At 43.4% G+C, this 17,301-nt stretch overlaps 1 protein-coding gene across 3 annotated transcripts in view; it reads left to right on the top strand.

Annotated features, from left to right (window-relative positions):
* Window positions 1-17,301, top strand: part of CACNA2D3 (calcium voltage-gated channel auxiliary subunit alpha2delta 3) — a 1,120,348-nt gene that overhangs the window by 579,898 nt on the left and 523,149 nt on the right. For all 3 annotated transcript variants that reach the window (XM_088478672.1, XM_088478674.1, XM_088478673.1), the window contains exons 11-12: window positions 6,037-6,126; window positions 8,528-8,641. In XM_088478672.1, coding sequence (XP_088334798.1) covers window positions 6,037-6,126; window positions 8,528-8,641 — 204 coding nt within the window. The remainder of the gene's footprint in view (window positions 1-6,036; window positions 6,127-8,527; window positions 8,642-17,301) is intronic.

Here is a 17,301-nt window from a genome sequence, read left to right as displayed (position 1 = left end):
GGTCTACCTCAAGGGCTGCGTGCAGCTCCGATGGCTTTTGACGGTTCTGAGTAATCATACACTTCCTGGAGATAACGTGTGCTAAGAATGAAAAGTCGGCGGGCGTTCGCTCTGCTGTCACTCTCTAAGACATAGAGGGCATCCTTACACCAGACAGTGCGATCGCGGCCCCTTTTGACTGTGAGAGAGCGCAGTTTAGTGTCTGGGTCTGAATCACCCCCTGTGTCCGGTCTTTCTGGTAGGTTCTCTTTTAATTTATCTTCTGGCAATAAAACGGGTCAATGTTAGTGTTAAGCATATTTTGTTTAGTTTTATATTTCTTCAATGTGTCCCTCACTCTCATTTTAGTTTCTGCAAATGCTTTTTCTAATATCTGCATAGTATATCTCTTTGTCTCAAACTGTTTAATCAGATTCTGACCTTGTTCTAAATAATCCTGATTGTTGGTGCAGTTCTTCCTTATCCTTGTGAACTGCCCTTGTGGTATATTGTTGATCCAGTTTGATCTCCCTGCCATATGAAAAGTACATAATCTATGTACCTACTCCAGAGAACTAAGTTTGCCCCAAGAGAATTCCCCCTCCAGATGTAACCATGTTTCTTCCCAATAGTTCATGTAGAGGTTGGGGAAAACTTGGTTCCCATAGCCATCCCACATCTCTGTAGGTAGAACTCCTCTTCAAACCAAATGTAATTCTGGGATAGGATGAAGTGTGTCCCTTTCAAAATGAAATCTGTTTGTTGTGAATTGTTCGTGGGGTCTTTATCATGAAGTATTTGATGCTTTGATGCATTTGATGATCGTAGAAAGTGACGTAACGTCACTTGTTGCCAGCCAATAGTACTCTTTCCATGTTATGTCCTGAAAGATGTTCAGCACTTGTGTAGTGTCCCTAATATAGGACTATTGTTACTGTTGTAGAAAGAAGTCAATATATTGTGAAAGATTTGTGGCCAGTGAATTTATGTCAGATGTGATAGGTCTACCTGGTGTGTGTGTCATGTCCTTATGTAACTAGGGTAAATAGTAAAAAAAAAAGGTATGACTGGATTAGGTTTCTAGAATATCATAATTGGTTTCCTTCCCTGTGTAGTTAACTGAGCTGGGGTTTAAAGTCCTTGGTGGGATATTTTTTCAATCTCATAAGTTGTTATCACTCAATATTCTATGGGCATCCTCTAAGTAATCATTTATGTTAAGGATGACTCCCCCCCCCCACACCTTTATCAGCTGGTTTTACTATGATATTGTGATTGCCTTGGTGTTCATTAAGGACCTCGATCTCTGCTTGGGTAAGGTTCATCTGATTGCGTTTAATGTTTGTATGTAATCTCTCTATGTCATTAAGCATAGCTTTTCAAATGTCTGTACATGATTTTTTTTTACAGTAATGTTACGGATTAAAATTGGATATTAATGTTATGTGTGTATGCTTGCTATTGTTGTGGTTGTTGTTGTTGTGTACATTGGTTTTCTTGTTTACACTGGAGCCTACTTACCCTCCTTATACCGATACCTTGTGCCCTGTGGTGGGGAACAGTGATCCTCAGGGCCTAAAGCCCTTGTTATTCTGGTCCTAGCTCCCAGTTATATGGGCCCAACACCCTGTTAGAAACCTATATTTACTATACTGAAGGACCTATTTCCAAAATTACGGCCAAGACCTGGGAGGCCTAGTGTATTGTTCTGCTGATCTTCGTGGGCACAGAGGCATACCTTTTGTGCCATCTCTTTTTAAAAGTGGTCAGAGCCACTTCTTAACTTGCCTCTAAGCTCTTTTGCATAAGAACCCACTTCCCAGCTTTCTGCCAGTACTTAGGTAATTCTGAAGTCTTCCAGCAGGTCTCTTCTGCTTAATTTCTTATTTCTTAATTGCTTTGATTGACTTGCGGCTGATGCCAAATTCAAATAGCTGCAAATGGAATCTGTTTTTATAGTCAAGCTCTCCATAGACAAAATACTGGATAAAAATGACCCATCCTGGTGCAGAAGATGGCAATTGTCACGAATGGTGTCTGTGAGTTACCTGTCTCAGGTGATGAGTGGGATTCAACGGAGACCGGCATGACTGAACCACAGATGACGTAGATAGCTTTATTGCTAGATTTATGTAGCAGTGAGAACTGATGACGAATGACAGGAACTTGGAGGAACCGGACTGAGACCGGCAGGAAGACTTGTTGAGTTGAACTGGTAAACTTGGAACTTGACTCTGGACTGGAATAATGTGGATTGAACTGAAGATCTTGGAACTTGACTCTGGACTGGAATAACGTTGATTGAACTGAAGAATTTGGAACTTGACTCTGGACTGGAATAACGTGACAAAGGCTGAAGGGAAATCAGGTAATGCTGAGACAAGGCTAAACAGGGTAATCCGGAAATGGTGTGACAAAGGCTGGAACTCAGGTGCAGGCTGCATAGGGTAATTGGGAATAACAGGTTCAGGAAGGAATGGGTATGTTTGGGATTTTAGGTTCAGGGAGAGAGTGGGTAGGTAGAAGGAGCAGGAGTTGATCCACAGCAGGAAGCACGATGCAGGTTTGCAGGGTGCCAGGGACCAACCAGGAGTAGGGCTAGCAGCAGAGCACAGGACTAAGGTCAGAAGTACAGGAACTCACTTATAGCTGAAGCTGAGAACACAGGAGTTGCACTGGCCTGGGAACTAGCAGGTTTTCTGGATTGCCAGGTATTGCTGTAGCAGGTTTTCTTGATTGCCAGGTATTGCTGTAACAGGTTTTCTGGATTGCCAGGTATTGCTGTAGCAGGGTTTCTTGATGCACCAGGGGTTGCTGTCAGCAGGAGCCAGGGATACACTTATATACAGCAGCAGCATGAACCATACACCACGGGAAGTAATGAGATGTTCAGGCCCAGAATGCTATCAGGGGAGGATATATATACCCTGGGTCTGGCTGCAGTTAGTGGATATGGACAGGTGGTCTAGCAGTAGGATTCTGAGTGGTGGAAGGCACAACATGCAGAGGGAGTATTCATCTCTGCAGCACTGAGTCAGAACTACACCTGTGATTCCAATCAGGGCTAGCAGTGTTCACAGACAGGAAAGGACCCAGGTGAAATAATCACTGTGGAAGGAATGCATAGAGAAGTGCTGCAGCAGCATGATCAGAACAGGTCCTCCAGGCAAATTACAAATACAGATCCATGGGACAGCTGGCAGTGGTAAGTCAACAGGCAAAAGGTGAAAACTAGACAGGTTCGTGACAGCAATGTCCTCTTTGCGGGTCCCACTCCCGTCGCTCCAGTGTAGAGGCGCCTCCTCACAGACCCTCTAGGTACACAATAACCTGTGCCAGCCTCGCTAGCACAGTCATCCAGCTTTTTACACTCCTATGACCCAAAATGTGACACAGGTCACCTCTCTCTCTTACCCTTCCTTCTTTAACCCGCTTATGCCGGACTTCTGAAGACCATTTAATAGTAGCTCTGTCATAAATAATCTCATTGCCTTCTGACCCAACTCATTAGGCCTGCCTGCAGAGCAGAGACAGGGATCTGTGCAATACTCTCTGCTCCCGTCATGATCCACTGTGTGGACCCCTAATTGGTACTTGCTTCTCTTTGTCACTCTGACTACAAATATAATCATATATTTTTCTGTAGTGGACATTTTAGGACATACCTTAGCCATGGTAAGACCACATAATTCACACTTGTTCATACGCTGAGCCTGATTCTGTGTCACATGTAGTTGCTTCTTTATGCTACTGTCACGGCCGATTTCTTCAAAACTGAGACACTGCAGCACCTTGCACCTGTGGAAATCCGTCTCTGTGCGTCTTTAGATGCATCATTGGACACACCATCAATACTTGGACCAGCCTTATGGCAGATGCAGTCTGTGTGAGCATCTTTGGAAGCAGCTGGTGTAAGCGTCATGCCCACATCTGCCTAACGACCCCCACTGTCGCCTCCCAGGTACAGTATGCCCACTAAAACACACTTCCTGCTCCCAAATTAGTTCAGCTCCTCAAAGCGGTAATGCATGAGCAGAATAGAAAACATCAGCCAGCTGCATGAAAATCAGCTTAGCGTGCGACTCACAATCAGGCCTACTGTAATTCAGCAATACTGACTACTTCTGTCTTCCACATCAGCAAGGATTTAGGCAGGTGTCACACAAGAGCTTTTCAGGCAGCCGTTAAATGGTCAAGAACGGATTCTCCTAAATATTTCAGAGCTGTCAGAAATATAACACTACTTTAAAAGTTCTATATAGTTTTAGATTCTGTATAATAGCATGTCTGACTGTTTAAATTGTGTGACTGATTAAATCAAAAGAAATAAAAAATACATAATTAAACAAAAACTAAAGGATACCAAACCATAATGTAGTACAATGGTAATCGCAATACACGTATGTTTTAATTTCAAATATACAGTGTAAGGTAATGATGGTAATTAAAATATAATGTTTTCATTTTTCATAAATTTTTTTGTAAAAAAAAAAACTACTACTCTATTAGTCTAATACATTATTTCACAGTTGGAATAATTGTGATGTATAAGAATAATAGAAGGATTCTGTGCCCTGTAAAATAAAAACAAACAGCCTAGTTTATGCTCATGGAAATCATTGATCATTTCTAATGTCTTTAGATATATAACCTGATTTTAATTAAGTCATCATGATTACATGTCTGTGCATGCAAGCGTTATCTAACGTGCACGGCGTGTGGCCCGACTATGATTGCGCACGCAGTGCACATTAAGATGACTGAGAAAATCACCTGAAACGGAGGGAGGGTAAGTATTAGAAACAAGATATTGGGGGGGGGGGGGGCGAGAGCATGTGAGATGGGGATTACTGGAAAGCGATCGCGATCGAGATGGGGGTGGCCGGAGAGCGGGTGAGATGGGGCCGGGCTGAGGTTGACCGGGCAGATGCAAGGTCTAAAACTACTAGTATTACATATTAGTGTGTGCATTAACCTATATACTGTATATTAGACATGCAGCGTGGAGCAATCCACATGAACATATATTATTCAATACAATCTCACAATCTGTTTAAGTATCGTGCTTAGGGGGTCATTCAGACCCGCTCGTGAGCGGCAGTACGCTCGCAAGCGGGTCGATGTTCCCCACTGTGCATGCGCACGACGGAGGGAGCTCCATCGTGCGCATGCGCGAGACCCAGGGAGCGACGGGCTTTCCATCGCTCCGGGTCTCGCACCAAAGGGGGCGTGCTGTCGATGTTGATTGACAGCACGCCCCCTTTGGTGGGCGTGCCGGCCAGACGGAGGCGTCCCCATGGGAACGCCTACCGTCTGAAGCCGGCCCCACTGACATCACTAGTGATGTCAGTGGGAGTGATTTTGGCTCTGATAGAGCCAAAATCTCTCCAGGGCTTGTGGCAGGGAGACCCTACCGCAGGGTCTTTGTCGCAAGACCGATGGTCGCGATGGTCAAGACCATCGCGACCATCATCATGGACGCTCGCTATAGCTGTGGGTAGTCACCCACAGCTATATGAGCGTCCAGGAGGACGCTCCATTTTCATGGAGGAGGGCCCTGATTCAGAGCGAGCGCTCTGGTCAGAGCGTTCAGCTCTGAATCAGGCCCTTAGTTCTAGAATTATATCATATAAATCCTTTGTCTCTATAGTGCCAGTACCATCCTATGCAATGTGGTTAGAGGAACTAATTATTAGTTCTTTAGTAGCGTATATAGAAATATTACTCCTGCAATTGTAACATAACAACAATTAATTTGTTTTTAACTTAAAGTTGTCTAGAGTTTATGCAAATCCACATGTGGGATTATTTGGCAATCCAGCCGGGCAGTTGGACGTCTTCTTCCGATTGGCGCATGACGCCACGTTGAAACTAGAGCTTACATCCTGTCCAAATAAATGGATCAAAAACTGTCTAATCTTATCTGTAAATGTGTAATTCAGTGGAGAGCTGAAACCTGTATGCCTCTTTCTTATTTACAGTAATATAGAAATCATGTTTAGCCTTTTTATCCTCTCCAAAGAATACTTTTTAATTATGTTTTCTCTTTCGTTTTAGCATTTCAGGGAACACTTAGATAAACTCTCGGCAAAAGGGATCGGAATGTTGGACATAGCATTGAACGAAGCCTTTGATTTGCTGAACGAGGTCAGTATTATACTGTATCTGTAGCGCCTTTTAGTTATACTACAAAATGTCCATATTGTATGTTGAATTATTTATAATGATGCCCCTGGCTAGTAAGCCATTGAGGAGTTTAGAGACCATCTAAAGCAGGGGTATTCAACATGCAGCCCTCCAGCTGCTTTGGAACTACACATCCCAGCATGCCCTGATAGCTTACTAATAGGGAATGCTAAAACTGTGGCAGGGTATTCTAGGATGTGTAGTCCCACAGGGTTGGTATGATTGTCTGACAGTTGGTTAGCAAGTCGACATGAATCATGTTGGCATTAGAATATCGACATGGGCAAACTATGGACATTCAGCATGTCGATATGTTTATTATGACAACATTGACCGTGTAAATTTTCATCATGTCTAAACAATTCATATGTCAAAAAAACATCCCTGGTTGTCTAGTAGTGTCTTACATTCTCCCAGCAGCAGCGGCGGCTTTAGCGTCTTCTTCCGGGTCCTGTGGTCACAAGAGGAGTAATTCTTAATTCCTTACCCCTGACTCTAACCATCCCTCTAATGCCTATCCATAACCTTCCCCCCTACCTCCATGAGTCTAACCCTAAACTCACTTTACAGCCTAATCCTGAGCCCCTTGGAGACGTCTAACCCTGACAGTCAGCATCCTCAGAGTATCACCATTTCACGTGGCAACATTTCAGGAGGCTACAGAAGTGCACACTGCAGTCTGTGCACATGACCAGACATCCTCAGTACAGCGCTGCACTTACTGGTGCTGCTGGCCCCGCACCTTCAGCGCGACATCATGATGTCATGCACTCGACCTCATGACGTTACGCACTCAGTGGACTGGGGCAGCACAGGGCTGTTACGGGCCTGGTCAGTGCCTCAATGTATCCCGTGGGCATAGTTTTGGATTTGTAAAAGTTTTTGTTTATGCAAAAATTGGAAAATCACACACAAGTACTTGTTGCGCGCCAGGAATCTTTGAACTAGTGTCACGTAAATAACTGAACATCTTAAAAAATGTATTATGGTTGAGTATAGAAAAGAAACAAACTTGTCAGTGATTAAAGACTCAAATTCACCTGTGAACAATGTAGGTTTGTGAAAAATCCGAAAGGATAAAAGATTACTTTCATATACAGCCATGGCCAAAAGTTTTGAGAATGACAAAAGCATCCTGAGATCATTCATGTGTGGGGTTGCTTCTCAGCCAATGGAGTGAGCTTACTCACAATTTTGTCTAAGCACAGCCATGAATAAAGAATGGTACCAAAACATCCTCCAAGAGCAAATTCTCCCAAGCATCCAAGAACAGTTTGGTGATGAACAATGCCTTTTCCAGCATGATGAAGCACCTAAGGCAAAAGTGATAACTAAGGGGCTCAGGATACAAAACATCGAAATTTTGGGTCCATGGCCAGAAAACTCCCCAGACCTTAATCCCATTGAGAATTTGTGGGCAATTCTCAAGAGGCGGGTGGACAAATACAAACCCACAAATTCTGACAAACTCCAAGCATTGATTAGGCAAGAATGGGCGGCCATCAGTCAGTATGTGGCCCAGAAGTTGATTGGCAGCATACCAGGGCGAATAGCGGAGGTCTTCAAAAAGAAGGGTCAACACTGCAAATATTGCCTCTTTGCATAAACTTAATGTAATTGTCAATAAAAGCCTTTGACACTTATGAAATGCTTGTAATTATACGTCAGTATACCATGGTAACATCTGACAAAAAGGTCTAAAAACAGTGAAGCAGCAAACTTTGTGAAAACCAACACTTGTGTCGTTCTCAAAAGTTTTGGCCATGGCTGCACTGTAGCTGCTGTGCTGTTAAGTTTGGATATATAGGACAGCCATATTTACTATCTTCATGGCATCTGGTTGGGACACGGACTCAAAAATTAACATTCTGAGGAACAGTCCATTTCACAAAACTGACTTTAGTTCTATCTTATCTTCTATTGACAGATGTACATCTTCAATAAACGGTACTTTCCTTTGCATGTCTTTGTACAGCATATCACGTTTGACCCAGTATAATTTTTACACAAGAACACATCCCATAATGGAGTCAGCTATTAAATTCCCTAGGAACTTGCGACATCAGTAAGGTATATGGTCTCATGACTAATAATAATCTTCATCCACGTGAATACTGGTTCATCTCACAAAATGGCTGCCCCCCTGTATTTTGGAGTTAGGTCCACTGTAAGTTTAAAAAAATAATAATGCTGGAGTATAGCAACAGCTTCATGCTGAGTATTACTTGGGAGTCTGCACTGGAGGGACAGTAGGTGGCACTGTGTCTTAAGTGGCAACTGGTGACATTTTTAATCTCCTATGATAACAGTATGATGTGCACAAGATTATTAAAACTTACACGATTATTTTATTTTTTTGCAGTTTAATCACACAGGAGAAGGAAGTATCTGCAGTCAAGCAATAATGCTAATTGCCGACGGGGCTGTCGACACCTATGATACTATATTCGCCAAGTACAACTGGCCTGACAGAAAAGTGAGTTGAGTGGGGTGGACAATGACACGATGGCCACAGGTTTTTGAGTTCCGAATGATAGGGGTCATACGTACAATTATATGGCTCCAATTCATTAAAGCCTTACTAATGATTAAATGTATTATGTCTTATATAACTCCTGAAAATTGACAATATTATATAATATTAAAAGTCTCATAAATGTATTCAGTGACCCAATGAATGTTATAATGTTGGCTCCCCCATTAATATATTTGCTGTGAGATTTCAACTAAATTGTTGGTGAATAGGTCCAGGTTTATAAGGCATAATAGTAATGTTGAAATACTAGTAAGAGTGGAGTGACTTTATTATAGTAGTACAAATTACAGCACTCTCAGACTGTCTTAAATGGTAAGTAAAGTGCTGCTCGTCTGTGCGTGTCACTAATAAAAAAGACAAGTAATGACAAAATGATAAATAAAAATAATAATATATTTTCCAGTAATTCTTGTCCTTTGTGACAATTTGCCATTCATAGCACCAGTGCCGTAAATAGCTGTCACTGTGCCCACCACCTGACTGGATGACATCATGCTGTCACTTTGAGAGGGCGTAGCTGCCAGCGTGGCAAAGTACAGCACTGCCCGAAGCGTCTAAAGGACGCTCCAGGTGGCACTGACACAACGATCCTGGCTGTAGAGTGCCGTTACAGGAAGCAAGGGAAGTGGAGCAACGACAGTGCCGCACATAGAGCCCTGTACTCTGTGCAACGGGACCACTCACACACCCTAGTTGTGAAATCATTGGTTGCCCCACAAATTATTTCAAGCATGAATTCTGGTACAGAGGAGGCTGTGCCAACAATGTGTTTGTGGTTACTAGGGATGAGGAGATCTACTGTATATAACTTACAGAGGAGAGAAAGGAAACATCTCTTTAGCTTCAGACGTATAAGTAATTAAGTGCATTCATTTTACAAACAGGACTTAAATTTTGTGCAAATAAATTGACTAAACTTTTATGCGCACAGTCCTTAATTCTACAAAGAGCAGTAGCCAGTAAAAATAGATCTTAGGGCTTGCACCATTGGTGGTTGGATTTTTATTGAAATATAATTATGCCTCGTTTTCCAGTCGTTGTTTCTGCCATTTAATTATTATAATGATTTTTGGAGACACGAAACTCCAGTGCTTGAGTGATGCAACTGTGGAAACTTTTGATGTTGTAGACAGGTCAATGAAATCATCCACAACCCTGGGAGGGGAAGAACAACTTTGGATTACATTGTGTGTGAAGCATGATTAAAGAGCATCAAACACAGTGACAGGGATAATTGGTGTAAGATGACAGAACACAGTTAAACAATTGTCTGTGATCTTTATTTTTTACAAAATCCCACAAAGACTAGCAAATCATTTCCTATTGTGGTAGTTGCAAAAGTATGTCCAAGGGGTTTGTTGAATTTATGTCTAAAATGTACTTTAAGCAAATAATCCATGGCACACTGCAACCATTGAAATGATCTCAACTGTATTTAAATTAGGGGTGTGCGGGTTCGGATTTCTGAAATCCGAACCCCCCCCAGCCCCCCTGATCCGAGGCAGATCCGAGTCAGGCTCGACTTTTCCTGCCTGACTCGTATCTGAAATCGAGGCAAAACGTCATCATCCCGCCTTCCGGGTCTCGCGGGTTTTGGATCCTATATAAGGTACCCGCGTCAGCGCCATTTTCTCACTCAGCTGTGGACAGTGAAGAGGGAGGGTGGGAGTTAGGGCTGGCTGGGCTGTGTAGTGTAGTGTAGTGTAGTGCAGAGTAGTGTTGTGCTGTGCTGTGCTGCGCTGCTGTTGTCCATAGGGGCTGTGTCCACTACTTCAAAGTCCATAGGGGCTGGCTGTGTTGTGCTGTGCTGCTGTTGTTAATAGGGGCTGTGTCCACTACTTCAAAGTCCATAGGGGCTGGCTGGACTGTGTTGTGCAGTCAGTTGTCCATAGGGGCTGTGTCCACTCCAAAGTTCTGTGCAGTGTCCCAGTCCTAAAGGGGTGCTGTAGTGTTGTCCAGGGGGTGCTCTGTCCATCAGGGGTGCTCCTCCCAAGTGCTAAAAAAATAATATTTTTTCTGTGTTTGTGAATTGTGTGCGCAGTAGCCGCACGTGCATCAACAAAGTAGTGCCAAGCGTGCGCCTGTGTCATAAGTAAAGGGCCGGCTGGCTTGACCATTAAAGGGTGCTGTAACCCCCAAAGTACACTCCAGTCCAAACAAAAAAAAAATATATTTTCTGTGTTTGTGAATTGTGTGCGCAGTAGCCGCACTTGCATCAACAAAGTAGTGCCAAGCGTGCGCCTGTGTCATAAGTAAAGGGCCGGCTGGCTTGACCGTTAAAGGGTGCTGTAACCCCCAAAGTACACTCCAGTCCAAACCAAATAAAAAAATATTTTCTGTGTTTGTGAATTGTGTGCGCAGTAGCCGCACGTGCATCAACAAAGTAGTGCCAAGAGTGCGCCTGTGTCATAAGTAAAGGGCCGGCTGGCTTGACCGTTAAAGGGTGCTGTAACTCCCAAAGTACACTCCAAACCAAATAAAAAAATATTTTCTGTGTTTGTGAATTGTGTGCACTGTGGCTGCACGTGCATCAACAAAGGAGCAGTGCCAAGCGTGCGCCTGTGTCCCATAAGTAAAGAGCCGGCTGGCTCATTTCTTAAAGGGTGGTGTAACCCACAAAGTGCACTACTCTCCAGCAAAAATAAAAAAATATTTTCTGTGTTTGTGTGCACCTTAGCCGCACGTATATATCAATATAACATAAATGGAGGACCAAACTTTCTCCGATAAAAATAAAATAGGGAAATATCAAGAACCACTTCCTCCTAGTGCTGTTGCTGCTGCTGGGAGTTGTTCATCATCCCAGAGAGGAAGTAGGAACACCACTACTTTTACTAAACTATTGACCCTCCAACAGTCCCTAGCGATGAGGATGAAGTACGACAGCAGTCATCCTGAAGCAAAACGTATAACTGAGGCCTTGACTGCTATGTTGGTGTTAGACGTGCGTCCGGTATCCGCCATTAGTGCAGTGGGATTTAGACAATTGATGGAGGTAGTGTGTCCCCGGTTCCAAATCCCGTCTAGATTCCACCTGCATCCTCAAAGCAGCAGCGCCAAGCGTGCGTCTGTCTGTTAAAGGGTGGTGTAACCCTCAAAGTGCGCTCCACAAACAATAAAAAAATTATTTTTTTTTCTCTTTGTGAAATGTGTGGGCTGTAGCCGCACGTGCATCCTTAAAGCAGCAGCGACAAGCGTGCGTCTGTCTGTTAAAGGGTGGTGTAACCCTCAAAGTGTGCTCCACAAACAATAAAAAAATTCTTCTTTTTTTTCTGTCTTTGTGAATTGTGTGGGCTGTAGCCGCACTTGCATCCTCAAAGCAGCAGCGACAAGCGTGCGTCTGTCTGTTAAAGGGTGGTGTAACCCTCAAAGTGCTCCAAAAAATAAAAAACTATTTTTTTAATGTGTTTGTGACTTGTGTGCGATGTAGCCGCACGTGCATCAACACAGTAGCAGCGCCAAGCGTGCGCCTGTGTCACAAGTCAAGGGCCGGTTTGGACATCTGGTCCGGACTGAAGGACGTGCCAACAATTTCTGACAAGTCTACTGTCACTGCATATGATACTGTCCTCAAAGCAGCAGCGACAAGCGTGCGTCTGTCTGTTAAAGGGTGGTGTAACCCTCAAAGTGTGCTCCACAAACAATAAAAATATTCTTCTTTTTTTTTCTGTCTTTGTGAATTGTGTGGGCTGTAGCCGCACTTGCATCCTCAAAGCAGCAGCGACAAGCGTGCATCTGTCTGTTAAAGGGTGGTGTAACCCTCAAAATGCTCCAAAAAATAAAAAACTGTTTTTTTATGTGTTTGTGACTTGTGTGCGATGTAGCCGCACATGCATCAACACAGTAGCAGCGCCAAGCGTGCGCCTGTGTCATAAGTCAAGGGCCGGTTTGGACATCTGGTCCGGACTGAAGGACGTGCCAACAATTTCTGACAAGTCTACTGTCACTGCATATGATACTGTCCTCAAAGCAGCAGCGACAAGCGTGCGTCTGTCTGTTAAAGGGTGGTGTAACCCTCAAAGTGTGCTCCACAAACAATAAAAATATTCTTCTTTTTTTTTCTGTCTTTGTGAATTGTGTGGGCTGTAGCCGCACTTGCATCCTCAAAGCAGCAGCGACAAGCATGCGTCTGTCTGTTAAAGGGTGGTGTAACCCTCAAAGTGCTCCAAAAAATAAAAAACTATTTTTTTTATGTGTTTGTGACTTGTGTGCGATGTAGCCGCACGTGCATCCTTAAAGCAGCAGCGACAAGCGTGCGTCTGTCTGTTAAAGGATTACATCGGTGACAGCATCCAAGTAGGCATGTCAGACAGTCCGTACCTGTACTGGCAGGAAAAAGAAGCAATTTGGAGGTCCCTGTACAAACTGGCTCTATTTTATCTGAGTTGCCCCCCCTCCAGTGTGTACTCAGAAAGAGTGTTTAGTGCAGCCGGGAACCTTGTCAGCGAAAGGCGTAGGAGGTTGCTTCCACAAAATGTGGAGAAGATGATGTTCATAAAATGAATTATCAACTCTTCCAGGGAGACCAGCCTCCAGAACGTACAGAGGGACCTGTGGTTGTGGATTCCAGCAGGGACGAATTAATACTCTGTGAGGATGAGGATGTACACAACACTGAAGAGGGTGAGGAATCGGTGGATGAGGAGGATGAGGACGACATCTTGCCTCCGTAGAGCCAGTTTGTGCAGGGACAGATTAATTGCCAGCTTGTTTTGTGGGGGCCCAAACGAACCAATCATTTCAGCCACAGTCGTGTGGCAGACCCTGGCGCTGAAATGTTTGGTTTGTTAAAGTGTGCATGTCCTGTTTATACAACATAAGGGTGGGTGGGAGGGCCCAAGGACAATTCCATCTTGCACCTCTTTTTTTTCTTTGAATTATGTACTGTTTGGGGCCTAGTTTTTCAAACTGCCATCCTGTCTGCCACTGCAGTGTCACTCCTAGATAGACCACGTGTTTGTGCCGCTCGTATCTCTTAGCATAGTCATCCAGCTACCTCAGTGCAACCTTTTGGATATAAAAACACTATTGTGAGGTGTGAGGTATTCAGAATAGACTGGAAATTAGTGGAAATTAAGGTTATTGAGGTTAATAATAGCATAGGAGCAGAAAAACACACAAATTCTGTGATTTTAGCTGTTTTTATGCTTTTAAAAAAAAAAATACAGATCCAAAACACAAAACCCAGAACCCAAAACACGGAAGGGTGGTTTTGGCAAAACCAATCCAGATCCAAAACACGAAGAAAGATCCAGATCCAAAACCAAAACACAAAACACGAAAAGTGGCCGGTGCACACCCCTAATTTAAATTGATTCACGTAGGAGAAAGCTGGCACCACCTTTGTCCATTTACCTTAATTGCAGCACCCCATTCCAATTCTATTTAGGGTACAGTATATTCCAAATTTTCATTTTGCAAAACCATTCTGTGCTAACAACATATGCGCTACTTGACATGTTTGATTTGATTCCAGCATATATATAAATATATATATATATATATATATAACAAGCAAGCGGTTCGGCACTCGACAAACAATAATAGTTATACGTAACTTGCCCTGGTGCCTTCCAAAAATCCACTAGAACACTCTCCCAAATTGGCGGCACTCACGGGACTGATATCCAAACTTACACAGACACTGCTGCCACAGCAGTCCAACGTTTCAGTTTATTTCAACTTGATAAAAGTTGAAATAAACGGAAACGTTGGACTGCTGTGGCAGCAGTGTCTGTGTAAATTTGGATACCAGTCCTGTGAGTGCCGCCAATTTGGGAGAGTATATATATATATATATATATATATATCAGTGTATTTCAATAAAAACAATGCATGTATTATTTTTACTCCACCCCCAAAAATCATTAAGAGGCCTATTCATGATTCGGACCCTGATAATTAACATTCTAATTCGCCAAGGCCACCGGTGCAATTCAGCATTGCTCCGGCGCGGTGGCAGCTGATGTGAAATCAGCTGCCCCCGCGAGCGGCTTCACTGCTTCTTTTCGGAGCAGTGAATCTTTTCACTGCTCCATTTGGAGCAGTGACGGCGGTGCGCATGCGCGACCTACAGGTCACGCATGCGCACAAGAGCCCGACGTCCGGCGGAAGGAACCGGACAGGGGCGGAGGGATCTGAAAGGATCCCTTCTCGCAGCCCGGCCCTACTTCCCATAGGGAAGAGCGGGTTGCGAACCCTGGAGCGGGTTGCGAATCTGAAGATGGCGAATGCCCCCGCAGTCAAGCTCCGAAAATATAATATTTTCGGAGCTTGATGAATTCTGTCCCCATACTAGTGTATGGGGACAGCGGGCCATTCCGTAAACGGAAGGTAAGTAGGAGATGTCTGTGATATCTCCTGCTTCACCTTCTCAATGAATGGCCCGAATACTTAATTGTAACAATTGCAGGTGAAAATGTGCTTTTCACCTGCTTTTGTGACAATTAAGTGCAGATGAATAGACCTCTTTAACTGGTCACAAGTGACTGAGAACTGAGTTATGGTTCCTAAAGCTGGCTCCTTAGTTTGGTTCTCGGCTGAAAAGGTTAAGGACCTGTGCAGTAAAAGATGAAATAGTTATGAATAGTATAGAACAGTGGTTCTCAAACTTGGTTCTCAGGAACCCACACAGATCCCATTTTTCATATCTCCCAGCAGGTGCACAGGTGTATTCGTTACTCACTGACACATTTTAAAAGATCCACAGGTGGAGCTAAATATTTCACTTGTGATTCTATGATGAGACTTGGAAAACATGCACTATTTGGGGTCCTGAGGACCGAGTTTGAGAACCTGTGATATAGAACGTGCATATGAGCGGGCAGGGAAGTACAAACTGTTTGACAATTATTGGAGACTTAAGGTGCGTATCCACTCGGCGATAGAGGAACGACAGTACAATTACAACATTGTAATCATACAGTTGTTCCTCATTCTGTACTGTGCCTACACTGAACGATATGTCATGCAGTGCAGGCACATCACTCATCCCCGAACATGCACAATCTTTCGTTATCGGCAGATTGACCAGCATGTTCAGGCGATGATTGATGTCGGAAAAGACCAGCGAGAGCGCGCATCGCTGGTAGTTTTTCGACATTTTAATGCCCAATTTGTAAATGATTAATGAGCGATCGAACGATAACAATGTCGTTATCGTTCAATCGCTTATTTTAATCGCCTAGTGGATATGCAGCATTACTTTCTGTAAGAGAACAGTTTTTCTCAGCATCACAGAAATCAAGGTCTTTGCAGGTGGAAGATTATATATTATGTTATATAATTGGCTACCGCAGTGATTACCATTGCCAAGCAGCCTTACCTAGTTTATCCTAACAAAATCACATGAAAAATCTTCAGAATTATTCATGTTGGTTTAGAGGCGACATTAAAAGATAATGATTTTTACTAAAGTCATTCTGCACAGGGAACTGTATTTCTCTGCATAGTTGTATTAATGGGATTGCCCTCATTTCGATGCCCCCATACACCTGCCTCTCCCTGGAACCCCTGCTGTTATGTGAGGTTAAGAGTTGGAGCATACTGTTTGTGTGAATGCAGCCACAGCTCCTTACAGTGCAGGCAAGCTCAATACGGCCAGCGATTCAGCAGAACAAGCTACAGAGCTTTATACACATTAAATGTCTTTTTAAAACGGAATCATTGGCCAAAATTGCAAATGATTCCGCAAACTGATCTGCTTGTGTGAAGAAACTATAAAAACTGTACCGTACATAAAAGATGAAATAATTGTTTTACATAAAACACAATCGCCACACAAACGTGTTATCATTGTTTCGCAGAGCCGGCTGCCTCCTGGGATTAAACCTCAGGTCCGCACAGATCTGTTTATTTCAAAGAATTTAGAGCTTTCCTGCTGCCTTGGGATTTAAAGGTTGTTTAGGCATCTTGGACATTCTAACATTTTACAAATAATCTTTTAATAGGTTCTTTCACACAGGTATCCTAAGAGGTCCGGTCTACTGAGAAGTGAGAACCAATTGGGATTCTGAGAACTCTTACTTCCTGGCTCATTGTGACTCAGAGAAAAGCACTAAGTTACACGACTGTCTTTAAAATGAAATGAATTATGCCCAGATTTGGCAGCAGTTTCTTGTGGGATTTCTGTCAGTGTTCGCAGCTAATCTTTGTTTGTTGTTGTGGTTTCTATTTTGGGGAGGAGAGAAATGAATCTTGGCACTTGTGAAATGACTGTGAGTCTGGATATTACTCCAGTGTTTACACTAAGGGGTCTATTAAGCAAGAATGACGATGTTGCTCCGATTATTATCGGGCAACATCGTCACAATTTTTTATCATTTATTCAATTTTATCGTTGCTATTTAGAATTTTTTAATGCAGGGACAGCGAATGCATTAACAAGCTGTCCATGCGATGTTACAGAAGGCATTGTTATTGGGTTTCTGAAAATAATACCTTCTGTTTCTTCTTCTGCGCATGCTCAGTCATGCGCTTGCGAATAGTCACCATCAGGAATGCCGAGAGGGGGGGGGGAGCGGGTACTAGGCTTGCTGGATTGGCCCGGGTCCAATGCCGCCCTTCTCCTCCCTGTCAGCCGAGCAGCCCAGCACATTCTG

This window comes from Taudactylus pleione, unplaced genomic scaffold (assembly GCF_031769625.1).
Source record: "Taudactylus pleione unplaced genomic scaffold, aTauple2 ptg000217l, whole genome shotgun sequence".
NCBI lineage: Eukaryota > Metazoa > Chordata > Amphibia > Anura > Myobatrachidae > Taudactylus > Taudactylus pleione.
Note: the sequence above shows the minus strand (reverse complement) of the source record. Positions and strands in the feature narration are given on the sequence as shown.